The sequence below is a fragment of the Gavia stellata genome, chromosome 3, assembly GCF_030936135.1.
Source record: "Gavia stellata isolate bGavSte3 chromosome 3, bGavSte3.hap2, whole genome shotgun sequence".
NCBI lineage: Eukaryota > Metazoa > Chordata > Aves > Gaviiformes > Gaviidae > Gavia > Gavia stellata.
Window position 1 is genome coordinate 68038087 of NC_082596.1, and position 21683 is coordinate 68059769.

Here is a 21683-nt window from a genome sequence, read left to right on the forward strand (position 1 = left end):
TTCTTGTTATGTCATCTGGCACTGCTGACAGAAGACTGACCTGTAATTGCCCTTCAAGTATTTGTGAGCTGCTACTGAATCACCCCTTAATCTCTGTCACAGGCAAGACAGTTAATAACAACCCATAGTGGATCTGAATACTGGGGTTTACTTAAGAACTGATGAGATGAGGGCTTGTATGCTACTTGCTTATTTTACACACTCACTCTCTCATGCTCCCAGCCTCACACACAGAATCACAGAATCACTAAGGTTGGAAAAGACCTGTAAGATCATCAAGTCCAACCTAAAAAAAAAAAAAAACAAACCACAAAAAAACCCCAAAAAACAAACCACAACACACCAAAAACCAACCCACCCAACACCACACAGCACCATGCCCATCAAGCCATTTCCTCTAGTCCTGTCACTAGTCACTTGGGAGAAGAGACCAACACCCACCTCTCTGCAACCTCCTTTCAGGTAGTTGTAGAGAGCGATAAGGTCTCCCCTCAGCTTCCTCTTCTCCAGGCTAAACAACGCCAGCTCCCTCAGCCGCTGCTCATAAGACTTGTGTTCCAGACCCCTCACCAGCGTCCTGTATTGCATTCATTTTATCATGACTTCCCTTCCCATTGGAGAGATTGCTGCTGGTCCAGGAAGGTTGGACAGAAAGTCATGTTGGTTTCATGCTGTGCAGCTACTTACAGCTACCAGTCTTGGACATTACTGTCCTAGGTCCCTGGGCATTCCCTGGCATTTGCCTCCATGCATGTCCCTTACTTCCAGGATCTTTTCCCCACTTCCAGGATGTTTCCTCAAGCTAGGATGTTCATCTCATGCTTTCTGGGCCTCTAAGCCCCCAGTTTTCCTAACCTAAGTAGTCTATGTGCAGAAGCACAATGTGTGATCAGCGTCTTAATTGGCAGTTCTTACTCATGTTTTGGTATTAATTGGAGGATTCAGGATGTTTCACTTTTGCAACCTGTACCATTCACAGCTAACAAGCAGCAGGTTTGTCCTTGAGGGTTCAAAATTTCAGTTTTGGACAGCCACCATCCCTCATACGTGCACACAATTATCTGCCGCCTTTCAGTATTCACAGTTTAAGCTGGTTTTTGCATACCACAGCCTCCTCTTCCACAGACTAAACAAACTCAGCTTTCTTGTCCTACCTTTGTAGGTCAGGCACTCTCAGTATCTGACCACCTTTATTGCCCCATCCAGTTTCTCCACACCTCCCTTGTGTGCCAAATGTGGACAATATATCTGAGGGGAAGCCTGATGAGTGCTAAGTGGAAAGTGATAAGAACTTCATTCAGTTTACTGGCTGTGCTTCTTCTAAGGTAGCCCACTATCTGGATTGCCTTATTTGCAAGAAGAGTGCAATTTTGGCTTATAGTCAACCTGGCATCTACAATAACCCTGAGGTGCTTACCAGGAGGAGAGGCCAAGAGAGCTATGATTGTTTAACTTTGAGGAGAGAAGGGGTATCTTATCAATGCATATAAATATGTGATGGGAGCGAGTAAAAAAACCAGCAAGACTTTTCTCAGTGGTGCCAATTGACAGAAAGTGTGGTGATGGATACAAATGGAAATCCAGGAAATTCCACTTCAGCATTAGAAAAAACTTAACCCACTGTGAGGGTAGTCAAATACTGGAACAGCTCATTCAGGAGTTTGTAGACACTGTCCTCAAATTCCACATGGACAAGGTGCTGAGCAACCAGCTCCAGCTGACCCTGCTTTGAGAAGGGGTGTTGCACAAGATGACCTCCAGAGGTAACTTCCAACCTCAACTATTTGTTGTTATTCTGTGTGATATGAAAACATCCAGCTTTTCCAAGTAGTCTCTAACCTGCTGCTCTCCTGCTGTTGAATGTTTCTCTCTTACCCAAACTATGCTGCTACCTGCAGACATCCTTTATATGTTTATAGAAGCAACTTACTACCCTCCGTTATATCTACTCATTATGTATGATGAAGGAAGGTTAGTTTGTATTTTGGACTATGGCAAAAAGAAATCCTCAAGCCTGACACTTATTTTGTCTTTTAACCCCCTCATCTTTAACTAACTGTGTAATGCATTAACTTGCCCTTCATTTATATATATATGTGTTGCCACTGATTTCAGTTAATGAAGTCAGTAGAAGCTGAGAAATTTTATCCAAGGTCGTATTTAATGCCTCAGCCATTTAAACCTCTTATTTCAGTATTCATCTTCCTTTGAACATTAGTAAGATATATACAAAATGTCTGATCTTGTGAAAGACCTCCTGTTTCAGTGTATATACTCTACTCTCAAGAGCAGTTTGTCTGTCTGCTGTGAAAAATTTCTTATTTCTTTCTCTTATTCTCTCTCCCTTTGTGGAGTTATCACTGGAGGTGACTTAGAAATTAAATCTATATTTGTATTTTAAGGAAAGGTACAGCATTGAAGAAACTCTCAAGGTGGAGTATGGTGGTTATGCAAGGGTTTCATCCCACAGAAGCTCCCTAGGCAACCTTAGATGTTGGCAGCACCAGGGGAACTTGGTGTGCTGACTCTAAGAGAAACTACACAGAGCATGGAGCGGAGTGGAGACACTGCTGCCAGGCTCTGTGATGTGACGGGAACTGGAAGGTACTATGGAACAATGAGATGGAGACTCACCCTGATAATTAGGATATATACCTGGTCAAAGACAATGCTACTGTACAAAGATACAATAACCTATTTAGTGTGTACAATGGTGTGTAGTGGAGTACCTGGGAATGGGCCCACAGTCTGTCACCTTTTTGACAAAATACTATCCTTGGGTGAACTTTGCTCATTATAATCTCATTATAATACCAAAACACACCTCCATCCCAAAAGCTATCCGCCTCCAATGTGTGACCACCCCTCACTGAGCTTGCACTCTGAATTTTTCTTGGTCTATACCTTTAAAAGCAAAGCAAGAAACTTTTACACCAATTACAACAAAGAAATGTATGACTAGAGTCACTCAAGCTCCACCTGTAAAGTGAAAAATAGTATAAAAAGGCTTAAGAGAGGAGGGATGTTAGGGAAGATACCATCGCAGACCTGCTCTGACATCTGGGATCAGTCGACAGGCTGAGCCTCTCTTCCCTCCCATAGGGATGCCTTTAGGTAAGATTCGAACACTTGGTTATACCGAGTGCTTCCCCGGGAGACTTAGAAATCTCTATAGAGTTGTTTTGTAATTTAACGCATTTGTAGCCAGGCTATATTACTCATATTCTTGGTATGTGCACATGCTTTGTGGGCAGTAGTTCTATCACTGGCAGTCCAAAGAACTTGTGCATCTGTTACTTTAATAAACTACACCATTCATTAATCTAGCCATGAGAGTTCTCATTGAATGTGACCAAATTCCTTAAGGGTAGCTGTGCTAGTTCATGCAACACAACTAGACTGAAAGTGTATGGTGTTACATGTGCATCCGTAGTCATGAGAGTTCAATACATATATTGAACACGACTGGACTTGTAACACAGAGGATTGGGCATCATTCAGAATCTAAGCCTAGCCGCCCGCAGCCCCTCTGATATCTGAGGACAAGCTGGAACGCAAGGGGGTTTATTTTCTGCCAAATTGCTTTGCCATTTTATGTGACACCCTTTTAATTCAGTTCTCAGCATCTTTTTATTGTACTGTGACCCCTTCTTATCATTCAAATGATAACACCCTATAGCTCCAAGAGGTTATTTTATAAGTCAGGTTATAGCCAATTTACAACTTCCATTTAGTAATAGAAATACGTCCGGTGTAACAATTTAAGTCAGAATGAAATATAAACAGTTTTAGTTTTCTGATACTGTCCTGCCACATTGGTAGCATGACATGATAAGGCACTTCAGTTTGATTACTTTGTCTTGATTTTGGAACTCTCTTATGATACCCTTAAAATATTTTGAAAAGCTATTTGTTTGAATATTGTTCTACAGGATCTTTGTGAAGTAGGAAAGAAGCAAAAGGGCTTGTATTGTGTTACAGGAAGTATGATGACTTGGAAAATCTATTCACTGCACTGGAAATCTGTCCTTGTAGACTTGTGTTAAGCTGATTAGGTGAAAGATATCATAAAAAGGACCTGGTGTCAGTAACTCATGCTTGGTATTGTCTGCCAAAGGCAGATGATGCTTCAGCAGTGCTGCCTGAAAGCATCTGGGAATGGTGGGGCTTATGTATTCCATGGAAGCTGAGATTGTATCAGTATCATCTGCCTAAAGCTGTTCCTGGGATATGAAATGTCAGTGCTCAAACAAACCTCCCCAGGTATTAGTATTTCCACTATGAATTTAGGTTCTTGTCTCAGCAGCTTGGTGCCTGTATGCCAGTTTGAGAAACTGCATACAGAATTTTGAGGTTGTTATAGGAATGAATTCTAAATAAAATTGTCTTCGGTAGTACTAAAATCTCATTTTATATGGAAATATCAAAACACAAACACTTGGATATTCAGTGCTATATTTCATATGACGTTAGGTGTCTTTTTGATTGCCATATAGTTGCTGAATAGTTATGTTTATATTTCAGTTGTTACCGGTAACATTTAGAATATGATTACTTAATTGTAATTCCTTCCAGACTCCTGAACTTAATTTGGTGTTTCATCTACCTGAAACAAAATGTAATTCAAGTTTGCCTGCTATGACCAGCTGAACAGATAATTGATTCAAAGAGATTATTTGAAGCTATAAATAAGAGGATACTGTAAATTGGAATAGAGAATTCTGCTTAATGGAAGTTGGACTTATGGGTTCCATACATTTTTTTGCTCATATATTACATTTTCATACTTATTTTCTAGGTGTGAAAGCTGGCTTAAAACGAACATACTCAGCTGTTACTCAGGATCATCTAGAAGTGAGCAACATGCCACAGTGGAAACCATTGCTGTATGCTGTAGCATTTCTTCACACAACTGTTCAGGTTTAAAAATACGTTTCTTTTCTTCTGTCTTTAAGCCTTGTTTTGTTTATTAATGCACCATGTTATTAAATGAAAAACAAGTTTAAATGGAAATCCCATGTTGGTAAATTAATACAAATAAAATAAGAAAGAAAACAACATACCTCTATTACTGCAACTGTCTTAGAAGTCTGCTCATGTTGATCTTGTACCTCCAACAGGGAAGGTATTTCAGAGGAAAAAAGGACAGTCAACCAATGATCCATTAGCGTATTCTTCTGTTAAAGCCTTTGGGCATGGCTGTGTGATCTGTCTTTCAACTAACTGGGTTTTTTTACTAGCATTTTAAATCATAAAAGCACATTAAAGAAATTTACAGCTTGGGTTGGAAAACCATAGTCTTAAAGCTGCTGCTTTCACAATGAGAAGGGCTAAGAGGGTGAATATAAATACTTCCTTCACTGAAACCTGTAGGAGGAAATGAAGGTGGAAGATACTTTGGGTCTTGCCTTTCAGGAGTTCCATTAAAGAAAGTGCTTTATGGATTAACCACAACTTTTCATCATTCTATTGATAGATTTTGCAGTATCCTTAGTTTATATTTGGTGCCTAGTTAATTTAACACTATGGCATCCATGCACTGATACATTGTGGTCTATCGGAAACCTGTGGTATGCTTGTCTTAGGCCCATCGCTTCTTTCTTGGTGGAAATTAAGAATGTTTAAATACCAGATATTGCCCTAACAACTACATACTGCCAGCTGCATCTGTAAATAATTCAGTAAGAAGCAGCTTTTGCACTTGCATCTGCACCATGCAGAGACATCAGTGGTACGAATATACCTAGTCTGTAGGAGGACTACAGACAATGATCATGGCTGATGAGTTTGGACATCCTTTCCTAAAACAGTAGCTTCATTTTTGAAATTCAAAAACTATAGTTCTAGACTCACAGATTTGCTGCACTTAAAAAAGAGGATTTTTTCTTTGTGAAAATGTTAATATTCCTATTCTTTTTTCGTATCTCTACTGATGATGATAAATGAAAAGATATTTAACTACTAGATAATTAATCAAGCATTTGGCCTTGTCTGTGTGTGTGTGTGTGTGTGTTAAGAGAAGAATAATTTTTTAAAGCTTGTGAAATACAGCCCCAGCTGGACTACTCCTTTCTTGGCATATTTCATGTATTCTGCACTTAATGTTTTCTTCACAATTACTATCAATCAGCCTTTTACCTTTAACGCTATCTATTTTACAGGAAAGACGGAAGTTTGGTCCATTGGGCTGGAATATTCCTTATGAATTTAATCAGGCAGACTTTGCAGCCAGTGTGCAATTTGTTCAGAATCATTTGGATGATATGGACATTAAGCGTGGAGTGAACTGGAGCTGTGTTCGCTATATGCTTGGAGAAGTACAGTATGGCGGCCGTGTAACTGATGACCTTGACAAAGCACTGCTGAATACATATGCAAGAGTGTGGTTTGGAGAGCATATGTTTAGTGAAAAATTTTGTTTCTACAAAGATTATGTTATTCCAAAAGGGAAAACAGTTGAAGACTATCTCCAGTACATAGAGCAATTGCCAGTGATTGATACACCTGAGGTAAAATATTTCAATATATTAAAGGGAGTTTTTGTCAGATAACTAATTTAATCAGGTATATTTTCCAGAGCCATGAATGCGTAGCTCAAGATTAGCAGACAGACCATTATAGTGGGCATCTAGTGTAGATCTGCTGACCAGGAAGAGGTAGATGAGGCCCTCTTCAAAGAATTGGAAGAAGTCTCACATTCACAGGCCTTGGTCCTCATGGAGGACTTTAATGACCCTAATTATCTGCTGGAAGGATGATGCAGCTGGGTTCAAGCAGTCTAGGAGATTTCTTGAGTGCATTAATGACAACTTCCTGGCACAGGTAACTGAGGAGCCAACAAAGAAAGGCACTTGGCTGGACCTGGTACTTATGGGCAAGGAAGAACAGTTCAGGGATGTGAAATCCGGAGGCAGCCTTGACTGCAGTGACCAATGGTGGAGTTCAGGATCCTAAGAGGAGGGAGTAGGACAAAAAGCAGGACCACAGCCCTGGATTTCAGGAGAACAGACTTCAACTTCTGCAGCGGTTTCTTCCAGGCTTGGAAGAATCCCATGTGATATGGCTCTGGAGAGAGCAGGGGTCCGGGAGAACTGGTTTATATTCAGGGATCACCTCCTCTAAGCTGAAGAAAGATCCACCCTAACAAGTAGGAAATCAAAGGCAGCAGGAGGCCTGAATGAAGGAACAAGATGTTAGGAACGGGTGGACGAGGCATTGTGGGACAGGGTTTAATGGGCATGGTGGTGTTAGTTGATGGTTGGACTTGATGATCTTACAGGTCTTTTCCAACCTTAGTGATTCTGTGATTCTGTGACGTATGTAAACAGCAAAAAGATGACTAGGGAAAAAGTGGGTCCATTGCTGAATGGGGCAGGAGAACCAGTGAGAAATTATATGAAAAAGGCTCAATGCCTTCTTTGCCTTAGTCTTTACCAGTAAAACTGGCCTCCAGGAATCCCAGGCCCCTGAGAAGAAAAATCTAGAACAAGGAACTTACCCATCGTGGGAGAGGGCCAGGTTAGGGAGCATTTAAACAAACTGAACATATGTAAGTTCATGGTACCTTATAGGCTGCACCCATGAGTGCTGAGGGAGCTGGCTGATGTCATTGTCAGGTCGCTTGAGATTACTTTTAAATGGTCATGGTGATTGAAAGAGGTTCCTGAAGAATGGAAGATAGCAAATATCACTCCAGTCTTTGAGAACGGAAGAAAAAACGTCTGGGGAACTACAGGCTGGTCAGCCTCACCTCAGTCCCTGGGAAGGTGCTGGAGAAAATCCTCTTGCAAAGCATTTCCAAACATATGAAGGACAAGCAGGTGATTGAAAGTAGCCAGCATGGATTTGTGAAGAAGAAATCATGCTTAATCAACCTGTCAGCCTTCTACAATGAGGTGACCAGCTTGGTGGATGAGGGGAGAGCAGTGGATATTTTTTACCTCAACTTTAGTAAGGCCTTTTGACACTACCTCCCATAACATCTTCATAGAAAACCTGACAAAGTATGGGTTAGATAAGTGTGCTGTGAGGTGGTTTGAAAACTGGCTGAATAACTGGTCCCAGAGGGTTGTGATCAGTGGCACAAAGTCTAGTTGGAGACAGGTCACTAGTGCTGTATGCTAGGGGTCAATGCTGGGGCCAATGCTGTTTAACAGCTTTGTTAATGACCTGGATGATGGGGCAGAGTGCACCTTCAACAAGTTCACAGAAGATACAAAACTGGAAGGAGTGGCTGATAGACCAGATTGTTGTGCTGCTATCCAGAGACATCTGGGCAGGCTGGAGAACTGGGCAGAGGGGAATCTCATGAAGTTCAACAAAGGGAAATGCAAATTCCTCCACTGGTTGTCCTGGTGGACAACTAGCTGACCATGAACCAGCAATGCACCTTTCAAGGCAAAGAGGCCAACAGTATCATAGGCTGCATTAGGAAGAGGGAGGTAGGTGATCCAGCAGGTTGAGGGAGGTGATCCTTCCTCTCTACTGAGTCCTGGTTAGACCATACCTGAAGTACTATGTCCAGCTCTGGGCTCCCCAGTACAAGAAAGATATGGACTTACTGGAGTGAGTCCAGAGCAGGGCCATAAAGATGATTAAGGGGCTGGAGCATCTGTCATATGAGGAAAGGCTGAGAGAGCTGGGACTCTTTAGCTCGGGCAGGATCTTATCAATGTGTATAAATACCTGTTGGGAGGGTCTAAATATGGAGCCAGAGTCCTTTTGATAGTACCCAGTGGAAGGACAAGAGGCAATGGGCATAAATTAAACAACAGGAAATTCCATCTGACAACAAGAAAACACTTTTTTACAGTGAAGGTGGTCAAGCACTGGAAGAGGTTGCCCAGAGAGGTTGTGGAGTCTCGCTCTTTGTAGATATTAAAATCTCAACTGTACACTGTGCTGGACAGCCTGCTCTAGCTGACCCTGCTTGATCAGGTGGTTTGGATTAGAAGACCCTCAGAGGTCCCTTCCAAACTAAACTGTTTTGTGATTTTGTGATTCTGTGTGGGATTGAGCAGACGTGAACTAAGAAATAATGAAAATAAAAAAGCCATATGGTCTCATTTTGCAAGTTATAATTTTGACAACAGAAGGATCTGGATGTTGCCATGAATTGATCGGGTACGGTGCAGGGTAGCTCCTGGTTGCAACCACTTTTACATGACCCAAAGTGCGTATACTGCAGTGGTCACATTAATTGGAGGACTGCAACTTTCTGCTCCTTCTAGTACAGGACGTGTGATGAAGTTAGTTAAAATTGAAACAGAAGTGAATGCTCTGGATTTCTGTCTCATTGCTATTAACTTGATAAATGCCTTTGGAGGTAAGTTCTATTAAAATTAAATAGACAGGACTGAACAGAAAAAAATGGTTTTCTGTTGCTGGTAATGTGCTGGCTAAGAGGGCGAGAAGATTCCAAGGTCATAAAATAAACTTGAAAAGTTTTGAATCTCTGAAGGTAGTGAAAGCAGAATGCAAGGGTATTTGTGCTGACAACGACGCACCTTTTCCAAGTGAGGGTAAATGCAGCCGTGAGAATGCACCAGTGGGATCCATCTGAGCCCAGCTCATGGAGTGGTTCCTGTCAGTGTGTGAACCTTGACTCTATCAGATTTCAGGTGCTACTTTCATGGATCTGCTTTTCTAAGCACTTGGGAACCTATCTCACAATGCTGCAATGTATTTTGAAAGTATTTTGATGCCTGTAAAAAATCTGTATCTATGGTTTGATGTAGGGGAATTTTACCTTTGACTTTTATGTAAATAGTATCAAGTCCAGGAATGCAAACATCTTTTTCTCCTTCACATTTTCACAGATTAGGAAGAAAGCTATGACTTTCTTCTGTCATTCCAAAATCTGTCAAAATTGCTCATGGAAACCTTTAACCTTTTAATCTCCCAGTCTTCTTCATTCCACAAAGGATATTGTGCTAGTCAAAACAGTGTATCTTTGTTTCCTCCCTTTTCCATTTTTGGTTAAGAAAGAAAGACTGAATAAGTCTGATTGCTGTATCTTTGCTGTTTTGATGAAATTTCAACCTCTGATCAGAACAATCGCTGACTTTTGAAGAGGGCTATTGAACTCAGCAATCCCTTTGAAAATTACGTTGATTTCTGAAGGGTATAGAGCTTTAGCAATTGGGTTTGAGGGTTTATCAGGCTAAAAAAAAGAAGAATCCAACATCCTCTTTTTAATCAAAATTCCCAGAGATTTTGGATCAAAAAGAATGAGAGATTGGGCTCCTTGATTAATATACAGGACATCCAGGACACCGGTCCACCCACTGCATTACTACTCTTCGTTTCTTTGTTCCTATTCCTTCATACATCACTTGCATAAAAACATAGGACCAGAGTTGTCTCCCATGTAACATCCCTCTCTTTGGCAATATTAGACCAATTTTGAAGTTAGCCCTTGGACTAGCGCTATAGTTTACATTCACAATAGCAGATATTTTTCATGTTTCTAACTTGGGCTATAGCATTGCCACAAAATCTGCTAGAGCAAAAACAAACAAACAAACCCTTACTGTGGAAGAGCAAAAGTAGAAAAGAATGTATCTTCAAATGTGTATTTCATACCATATATAATATGACTGTAATAAAGTGCATTGATATTTTCACTTTTTACAGCTCTAAATATTCAGGTTGAGTAAACCACTCTGTGTAAAACATGTTAATTCCTATTTGGAATCTAATTCCATGCTAGTTGTAGTCACACTTTCTCTCACACGCGTTATTAGGTCTGTACGGTGTTCTTTGCGCTGTTGTAAGGATCAGGTCCACAACTGGTGTAAATCAGTGCAGCTTTGCTGGTTTTGACATAGATGCAGCCACTTACATCCTTTGTCTCTGTGTTTCTAGATCTGCAAGCGTAACAATATTACATATGGCCCTTTTGATTCTGTCCTCAGAATATGTAAATATTGGTTACTAGAAGTGTCTTCTTGTAATATACCAATTCTAATGTAAAATATGAAAACATGAAAAATGAGAAATGGAAGATTGCTTGGCTTTGGTGCTCAGTTTGAAGGCAAGCCTTCCTCATTGTTGGATCACTGGTTCAAAGTTTGTAAGAGACAGTTAATGGCTATAATTAAATGAGGGCTTGTGAAGTAAGTCACAGTACAATTCCCCCTGGAGAAGAGTTGCAGTTGTCAACCTGACAGTTATAGACTTAGTGATATTTCAGTGGAAGTTTCTGAGAAAGCTATTATCATTCAGACAAAGGGCAGCTTTGCAGTAATTCTGTGCTAGCTGTATATTAAATAAAAAAATTCCATTTCAGAAGAAGGGGAAGTAAGGAGTGGGAGACCGAAACCAAAAATAGCTAAACCATAAAATATCCTGAATATATCACCAGTTACAAAATCTTTAGGTACCTTGAATAATGGTAGTGTTTTATTCACTGTGCTGCATCCCTTATATACTCAGCCTAAGAGAATGAGTAAAACAAAATGTGTTAGAAATGGTAAATGGTCTGATTATTAGGGGCATCTACTTGAGCTGATACAACAGCAATAGATCTGTAGAAACAAAGAGCTAGTGGTGAGGGGTGAGTGTCCACATATGACACGTTGGTGTTGTATGGTGCGGGAGCAGGCAGTGCCCCTGTGCCGTAAGATGAGCTGGTGGGGAAGACAACCGGCCTGGCTGAACAGGGAGCTTTAGCTGGGACTCAGGAAAAAAAGGAGAGTTTATCACATTTGGAAGAAGGGACAGACAACCGAAGAAGAGTGCAAGGATCTCGTTAGGTCATGCAGAGAGGAAATTAGAAAGGCAAAAGCCCAGCTAGAGCTCAATCTGGCCACAGTCGTAAGGGATAACAAAAAATGTTTTTACAAATTTATTAACAACAAAAAGAGAGCCAAGGAGAATCTCCATCCGTTATTGGATGCAGGAGGGGAACATTGTCACCAAGGATGAGGAAAAGGCTGAGGTACTTAATGCCTTCTTTGCCTCAGTCTTTAATAGCCAGGCCAGGTATCCTCAGGGTATTCAGCTCCCTGAGCTGGAAGGCAGAGATGAAGAGCAAAATAAACTCCCCGTGATCCAGGAGGAAGCAGTTAATGACCTGCTATGCCACCTGGACACTCACAAGTCTATGGGACCTGATGGGGTCCACCCAACGGTACTGAGGGAGCTGGCACAGGAGCTTGCCAAGCCGCTCTCCATCATTTATCAACAGTCCTGGTTAACAGGGGAGGTCCCGGACGACTGGAGGCTTGCCAATGTGACGCCCACCTACAAGAGGGGCCGGAAGGAGGATCCAGGGAACTACAGGCCTGTCAGCCGACCTCGGTGCTGGGGAAGATTATGGAGAGGTTCATCTTGAGGGCGCTCACAGGGCACATGCAGGACAACCAAGGGATCAGGCCCAGCCAGCACGGGTTCATGAAAGGCAGGTCCTGCTTGACCAACCTGATCTCCTTCTATGACCAGGTGACCTGCCCAGTGGATGAGGGAAAGGCTGTGGACGTTGTCTACCTGGACTTCAGTAAAGCCTTTGACACTGCCTCCCACAGTATTCTCCTGGAGAAGCTGGCGACTCGTGGCTCAGACAGGTGCACTCTTCACTGGGTAAAAAACTGGCTGGACGGCTGAGCCCAGAGAGTTGTGGTGAATGGAGTCAAATCCAGCTGGCGGCCGGTCACAAGTGGACTTCCCCCGGGCTCAGTTTTGGGGCCGGTCTTGTTTAATATATTTATCGATGATCTGGGTGAGGGGATTGAGTGTTTCCTCAGCAAGTTTGCAGATGACACCAAGTTGGGTGGGAGTGTTGATCTGCTGGAGGGTAGGAAGGCTCTGCAGAGGGATCTGGACAGGCTGGATCGATGGGCCGTGGCCAATTGTATGAGGTTCAACAAGGCCAAGTGCCGGGTCCTGCACTTTGGCCACCACAACCCCATGCAGCGCTACAGGCTTGGGGATGAGTGGCTGGAAAGCTGTCCTGCAGAAAAGGACCTGGGGGTGTTGATTGACAGCCAGATGAATATGAGCCAGCAGTGTGCCCAGGTGGCCAAGAAGGCCAACGGCATCCTGGCCTGTATCAGAAACAGTGTGGCCAGCAGGAGTAGGGAGGTGATCGTGCCCCTGTACTCGGCGCTGGTGAGACCACACCTCGAATACTGTGTTCAGTTTTGGGCCCCTCGCTACAAGAAGGACATTGAGGTGCTGGAGCGTGTCCAGAGAAGGGCGACGAAGCTGGTGAGGGGTCTGGAGCACAAGTCTTATGAAGAGCAGCTGAGGGAACTGGGGTTGTTTAGTCTGGAGAAGAGGAGGCTGAGGGGAGACCTTATCGCTCTCTACAACTACCTTAAAGGGGGTTGCAGAGAAGTGGGTGTTGGTCTCTTCTCCCAAGTGACTAGTGATAGAACAAGAGGAAATGGCCTCAAGTTGCGCCAGGGGAGGTTCAGGCTGGATATTAGGAAAAATGTCTTTACTGAGAGAGTGGTGAAACACTGGAATAGACTGCCCAGGGAGGTGGTGGAGTCACCATCACTGGAGATGTTGAAAAAACGTGTAGACATGGCATTGTGGGTTTAGTGGGCATGGTGGTATTGTGTGGATGGTTGGACTTGATGATCCTGCAGGTCTTTTCCAACCTTAATGATTCTGTGATTCTGTTTCCAACAAGCTCTAGTCTGAACCAGTGGAAAGGAATCCATTTCTACCCCTAATAGCACTCCACAGCATGATCCAAAGCCTGCTATGTGAAGATAAGCAGATTAGTTTAAAAAACCCCACTCATATGAAAAAGCTATTGTATATGCAGCCTATGTTAATGTTTTTGTGTAATTTTGTCTTGGTCCTTGGTCAGTTAAATGAATGTACGTACAATGGCCTATTCATATCTGGTTTTTTATAGAGCTGAGGATTTTCTTCCTTATTTATCCATTTTCACCTATTCTTTCATTGATATAATTTTAGAAGGAAAATTGCTTTTTTTTTTCTATTTTATTCCCTTTTACTTTAAGGTATTTGGACTTCACCCTAACGCAGATATAATTTACCAGACTAACCTGGCGAATGAGACATTAAATACAATAGTGAGCATCCAGCCCAAAGACAGCAGCACTGGAGGAGGGGAAACCCGAGAAGCAGTGGTGCAGCGTCTTGCTGATGAGATGCTAGAGAAGTTACCTCCAGATTACAACCCTCATGAGGTATATGCTGGTTTATAGATACAGATGTTTTATCTATGTATGTGTGTATGTATATGTTTTATGAGTTCTATTGTGTTTCTCAAATTTAACTGAGATGTGTTTTAAAAAGCTCTTAAAATTATGCATAGTATTTTATAAGTCTGGTTTGGTTTATTATTTAAAAAATTCCTACATTGGAAACATATATTTCAAATGCCATAGTCCACTTAATTAGTCACCTTAACTCAGAACAGCCATTAGAAACTTCAGAAAGTTCTTGTCCTCCTTAGTAGCTTAGAGAAGGAGACCGGTGCCTCTTTCTGAAGGATCAGTGATCTTACAGTGATTACAGCTTTCAATTTACCTACTCTTATTACGGCACCACCCTTATGAATAATGGATTTTACCGCTGAGCTTTTCATGCCCCAGATTTTTTCAAGTTCGAGCCATAACAGATATATTTGTCAATCTTTTCTTGCATTTTTGATTAACAGTCTCATTAAATGGAAAAATCCAGCATAAAGCACTCTTGCATCAGTTTGTAAGTAGGATCTGATGTCTTGCCATGTGTTTCATAAACAGTAACTGTTGAAAACCCCTCATTTCCACAATTCTATTATTTACAATGCTGTTTTGCACTGATAGTGCTTTTTTTCCCTGGTTGCTGTCCAAGCTTGTAGAGTGCCCAGTATGCAGTATTGCAACTTGTTATGTTATACTTTATTTTCTTCTCTGGCCAACTTAGAATGTCCACTTAGGTTACAATCAACAGTCTTGGGGCCCTGGCAATATTTCCTGTCTTCTGTTCTACTATTGATCTCAGATTTAATACGTTTTGTATAAATAGTCTCTTCTGTGCTGTCATAATTCAGCTCAGAACTTCTCTTTTCATTCCCCTCTTGGCAAGCTACTTACAATCTGCAAATTTTTTTGTTGAGGCTTCCTAACAGCTTTCTCCATATAGTTATTTTTCCATCCATCCCTGCTTGTGTCTCTCTTTTTTTGTCACCTGCTTATTGAGTGATTCCCAGTGATAGTATATAAATCATTTTTTTGTAGAATTTGATTTGGAATTGAGTAAGTTTTCTAGTTTTCACATTATTACTTAATAGTAAATAAATATTATAAATAGCAAATAAAATAAAATATACTGAGTATAATAATTATTAACAGTTAATTACTAATTTAATAAACTTAATAATTTACAACTTGGATCTACACCTATAATCTACACCTTGGACTGCTCTCAGTTCTTTTCCCTTACCCTTCCTATCAGAGTAAAGCTTTTTCATGGATCTAGTTTCTTCTAGTTTTATTCACCTCCTTAGAAATTTTTTTTTTCAATTTGCAATAGCAATAGAATACTGAATGCCTGGGTAGCATAGACGGTTTTGCCATATTTGTAATATGTGTATTGAGCTATTTTTTTTCAATATATTTGCTAAATCCTCCAAAGGAGTATTTCTTCATTCCCTTGTGTGCTGGTTTTGGCTGGGATAGAGTTAACTTTCTTCATAGCAGCTAGTATGGGGCTGTGTTTTGGATTTGTGCTGGAAACAGTGTTGATACACAGGGATGTTTTAGTTACTGCTGAGCAGGGCTTACACAGAGTCAAGGCCTTTTCTGCTCCTCACACCACCCCACCAGCGAGTAGGCTGGGGGTGCAGAAGAAGTGGGGAGGGGACACAGCCGGGACAGCTGACCCCAACTGACCAAAGGGATATTCCATACCATATGACATCATGCTCAGCATATAAACTAGGGGGAGGAAGAAGGAAGGGGGGGGACATTCGGAGTAATGGCATTTGTCTTCCCAAGCAAGTTACGTGTGACGGAGCCCTGCTTTCCTGGAGATGGCTGAACACCTGCCTGCCGATGGGAAGTGGTGAATGAATTCCTTGTTTTGCTTTGCTTGCCTGCACAGCTTTTGCTTTACCTATTAAACTGTCTTTATCTCAACCCACGAGTTTTCTCACTTTTGCTCTTCCGATTCTCTCCCCCATCCCACCTGGGGGGAGTGAGCGAGCGGCTGTGTGGTGCTTAGTTGCCGGCTGGGACTAAACCACGACACCTTGTTAAACTGCCAACTTTTTTCCTCCTGAAGAATTCACAATACTTAGAAGACATCAACAATACCGGACTTCATATTGTAACCAGAGGGTATTCTTGCCCTCAGATTTTACCTCTGGGAAGTTCATGCAATGCCTTTTAGTCTTGTAAAATGCACACACACTTGTTTAATCCAAATTTCACTTCTAAATTGTTTGAACAAATACTATTTTTCTCTGGCACTTCTTCTGTTTAATCTTGGTCTCATTCACTCTCATTCCTTCTTGGTTTATTCACTCAGGTTATCCACACAAAACACACAAAAAGTAGGCGTCCCTTTTTCAGTCATTTCCTCGAGTGTCTTACCTTTGGAGGCAACCTGTTATGGAGCGAGGAGCTGTATTTAAGGACAAAGAGTCTGGAGGGTTTGTTCTGGAAGTTCCACCCTGCACTCTTAACTTGTCTCTTTTTTACTACTGTATTTGGATACAATACATACTTTTCTGTGTGACTGTATAAAAAAATCACCACCAATTGTTTTCATTGCTGTTTCACTCTCATCACCCAGTAGTATGACAAGCTGTTATCTTTTCTCATGATCTGCCAATCATACATGCAGGTTTTTATTTTCCTATAAGCAATCATCTTTATAATGATGCTCACAATCAGATAGTTCTTTGCTTCTGTACCACTTCTCTGACATCTTCTCTGAGCTTCAAGGAAACCTGTTTTGCTTCAATTTGCTTGACAGCTGTTCTCTTATGATTCAAGTAAGGAGATTTGTGTTTGTACAGGACAAACCAATATTAGGTATTAATACTTTAGCATCAGCTTGCTCCCTCCCGCCCCCCACTTCGTTCTTACAAGCACAGTCAGAGGATGTCCTGTTGGATCTACTTTTCCCCTCTATATTTGTTGCAAATTTCTCAGCTCAGGATTTAAGTTTGTTTCATTCTCTTGTCAGTAAGTATAGATACCACTTCTTCCTGGTAATTTCTAGTTTTCTCAGGCTCTGTATATCTTGATCTGTGAATTGCACTTCTCTTTGATTAATCATACTACTCTATTTACATGCTGTTTCTTCAGTCCACGTTACTTATGGATGACATGGTAATTTTCCACAGAACCATCCAAAAATTACACTTTGTTTCTGTATCATGGTGGTCATTCCTTTGCTCTGAGTATCTACAGGACATCCTCTGGTCATTTTCCAACAGTTTATTATTGGTAATAATGTGTTCCTCTGTACATCTCTTTGGCTGTGTCAGCTGCACTACAACTTCGGATTTTACTTTTGCAGTGTTATGAGATTTGCCATTATTTCTTGCAGTTCCTGATTCTTCAATATTTACTTCTCCATTTTGCCTAATGGATTTACCCTTTTTCTCATTCTCTAGATCTTAGAACTTGTTTGGGTCTTTACCAATGCTTTCTTTGTTGGAGGGGAATTTCCCTTTTCTGCCATTAGTGCCCAGTTCCACCTCTTAGCTGCAGTTGTTTAAGTGCCAGGAGCGTGGCCACCTCTACACAATAAGCAAAAAATCTGTATCAGATGTGTTTCTCATCTGAACTGAAGCTCAGTAATTCTGGAACCTCTTAGAAAGGGTGGAGATGGCAGGAGTAAGCTGTAAAGAAAGCTACATTTTTAAATGAGAGTTTGCATAAACTGACAGAAAAAGAATGTCTAAAATACCAAAAGAAAAAAAAAATATTATGTTCAGTAACATATAACCAAGAATTTCATTAGTCAGAGTAGAAAAGAAGGGAGAGTTTAGATATTCTGCAAGAGAAGAAGCAACAGAATTTAGCAGAAGCTACAAATAATAAGCAAATGAAATTAAGCTTGCAAGTATAAGGAGTGAAATGGATTATGTAATTACTTCCTGTGATGTCTGAAAAAAAGGGAATGAGATGAGTTCTGTTGTTTTGTCAATTTAAGTCAACATTTGGTCATTCAGGACATTATTACCTACATTCAGAACATTGTTACCTACTAGATCAGTTTAACAATCCTGAAACAAATGAAACTGATATACTAAATTGTAAGAGACTGAGGGAATGTGTCAAAAAGAGTTCCTATGCATCCTTCATTGGAGAAGAGCAGTAAAAAGAAAAACGTTCATTAGTCCTAGCAGTGCAGCTTGGGTTTGCTTTTAGAAGAATATTATGCTCCAGTAAGGCCATGACATGCTGGTCTTTGGAAATCCAGTTACAGAGATACTATCAGTGGAGAAAAGGAACAAAAAATTTAGGGAATGAATGAAGGTAACTAAAAGCAAATACTCTTCAGGGAAAGTGGCAGGTACCTTTGCTATCTTTGATCAGTTCTTGTGGCTCCCTTTAGAAACTATGGAATGAATTTGCTCAGAGTTAAAACCCCAACAGACTAGGTTAGGGACAGATGGTACTGAAACCAATTATTTGCTGACATTCAGAGCTCCGGATTGTACTTTCTCTTGATACATTGTGAATCCAGAGAAAATTCAGGCTGTCACACAGAGGCCTTCATTTCTCAATTACTAGAATTAGTCAATGACTTCAGAACCAGTAACTTTCAAAACAGGGCAACTATTTTACCCCATGATACATACTTCTTTTGTTGTTGTGTTCTTGTAACGCTTCCTCTCACCAGTCAAATAACTGACTTAATGTCCACCCAAAATACTATAAACAAAACAAGTCACCTTTGTGTGCTTTATCAGACTTCAGTTTGACACAGGTGATGGAAAAACAAAATAAACCTTCCTCCTGACCTAACACAGTCTTCATTTTTCTCACTCCAAACGCAGAGGCAGAGTAAGAATTCTGCTTTCACGACCCCTTTTGCTTCTGGGTATTGCCTCACAGGTAACAGAGATATTAGTGGTAAAATGATTAGGTCTAGTCAGTCCATGTGAGTAAAGATAGATGCAAGAATAAATGTCATTCTGTCACACACAGAGGTTTATAATGAAAATGACCTTTGCAACTTGAAAAACAGCTTGCTAGGGAATAGACATGGAGACATTCCAAAGATACTGCACTTTATTGGAGGTTGGCTTTTAACCCATGTAGCAATGTTTTTTTCCTTAAATATTTTTTGTAATATTGATTTCACCTTATCCTCCACTAAGGCTATGACTACATTAGGAAGTACTGCATGGGAATAGGAGTTCATCTGAGGACCCCAGGCCTGCATTAGGTGTTTTATTGGGGAATTTACTTTGATCTAATTCTAGTCTGGGCCTGTGGGCTGAACAACCATTAGTGGTTGGAGTACATTAGACTCCCTGAAGCATACTTTTGGGTTACTTTAATTTGAAGCTAAGCCAGTTTGTGTGCCTGGGGTCTACTTTCCAGTGCAGGTTTTTTGCTACAAAAAAAAAAAAAATTAGGGTCTGAACTGAAACACTAACATAGATGCTTTTGTAAGGTGTCTCTGGTTTATTTACCAACCCTATCAGATATGGTGGTCACCCAGCTCTAGAGCTTCAGCTATTTTCCACATATTTCACTGCCCACTTCCTTGTATACAACAGGGAAGTGGTCCTTGACACCACTTGAAAAGAGCTTTGGCTTGGACACACCTTGAGCTTGTCTTTCTTATTCAGGCCTCTTATTTAGACCATCTCACAGAATGATGGACTCCCCATTTCTGCTGACAAAAGAGTATAGCAAGTAACCAAGTCTAATTGAAAATAATAGCATTTACTGAAAATGATAGGCAGTTACTACTACAGTAACTTTGTCACTGATCATTAAATGGCATGAGTTCAGCAACTGCTACTATGCTGAATGTCCTATAAAGTATGCAGTGACAAAGGACCTGGTGACCTGAGGACAGCTAAGAAATGTGCATAGAGGAATCTGACACAGTAGAGATAAGCATTGCAAAATCATGTAGACAAAGCTATTAAGATTATGATTTTAGTTGCTCCTTTCTTAAATCACCTCATTTCATGTTCGATGACAGCTGTTTGCATAATGAAAAGGAGATGTTGTAAGTGGGCTTTATGGAATTAGTATATTAATCTCAGAAAGGCTATTTTGGTTAGTGAGTTTTGTCTTTTGAGTTTTTTTCTGTCAGTTGGTATCCATCTCTTTATGTCATAATAAATACAGCACTGGAAGTAAGTCATCTGATTGCTTGATAAGAATTCTAATACAAAACCAGTCAATCATACCTCAGAGCTGGTATTTAAAACTCATCTTAACAGCAAGACTTCCAAGAAAGGCACTATGTTACACCTAGTAAATCTCACTGCAGATCAGGATTGATTTGTATACAATAAGGTAGGAAGCATGTAATTTTTTTCAGTTTTGATATCTGGTTATGCTTGGTGCTCCAGGCTGAGTGCTGTGAACATATCTAGGATGGATTAACAAATTTCTGCATTATTGTTTCATTCCATTATTCAAAACATTACAGGTATTTTTGTAGGTACATGAAAACAAATCAGAAGAATGTTTAAATTCTGAAAATTCACTAGTTAAACAAATTTTATGATAATCAGTACAGTAATATTTTAGAATATTTATTTAATCTTCTCTTTGTAAATTCATAAATATAAATATAAATATTTTGGAAAATAACCCCTTTAACAACATCTTCCATATAATTTTTCCTCAAACAGGAGAAATTCTTCCTCTAAATGATCCCCAAAAAGAACACATGCTTTGTAGACTAGAAAAAAGTGTATTTCATATTTAGATGATAAAATGCATGGACTATATTCTATAAATTCCTTTCTTATTAGTGGCATGCACTAGACTTCTAAGTAAACTTCTTTTTTGGCAAGAGGAAAACCTATCAATTCCTGTGAAATTTTCAGAAAGCAGAATCTTTCCCTGGATTTTGTATGAAAAAAATCATAATACTTCATTGTGTAAATTATCCAGAAAGAGTTTATTGTCTCAGCTCTAGTCTCGTGATAGCTAATTTTAGTAATTTTTTCTCTTTTACAGGAAGAAACACATTTACTCAGTCTGTAAAATGAACTGTCACATTGGAAAGCATTAGCATAATTGGCTGGCACCTATTTCTTGGACATTCTGTCTGACAAACTCATGGGTCCTTGTGATTAAAATATGATTAATAACCTTGCAATAGCTGTCTCCCAAGGAGAATCACATATAAAGTTGAAAAAGAGTATTTTATTGGGCTTGGAGTTGAAACTTGAGAATTGGAAATTGTCAAAGAATTTACTCATTTATACTAGCAATTACAACTACTTAACTGCTATATTATGTTCATCTTGCAGAAACTTGCATTCAGTGTAATAATAAGATCTTTAGTAATGTTTACTATGTGTATATAATGTATAGTATACATAATAATGTATACAATGAGATATATGAGTATATCTGGAAAAACACAAATCAAAATCCAGTGGACTTCTGGCCTTGATGCCAAATCTTATGCCTGTACCAAATCTTGTGGCTTCTACTTAGCTGCAGTAGAATTCCAATTATATTCTGCTCTTTGAAAGAATAGACTTTCTATCTCTT

At 40.3% G+C, this 21683-nt stretch overlaps 1 protein-coding gene across 1 annotated transcript in view; it reads left to right on the forward strand.

The window, feature by feature from the left end:
- Positions 1-21683, forward strand: part of LOC104264962 (dynein axonemal heavy chain 5-like) — a 183951-nt gene that overhangs the window by 144003 nt on the left and 18265 nt on the right. The window contains exons 70-72 of the mRNA XM_059835976.1: positions 4799-4920; positions 6162-6509; positions 13980-14168. Of these exons, the coding sequence (XP_059691959.1) occupies positions 4799-4920; positions 6162-6509; positions 13980-14168 (659 nt within the window). The remainder of the gene's footprint in view (positions 1-4798; positions 4921-6161; positions 6510-13979; positions 14169-21683) is intronic.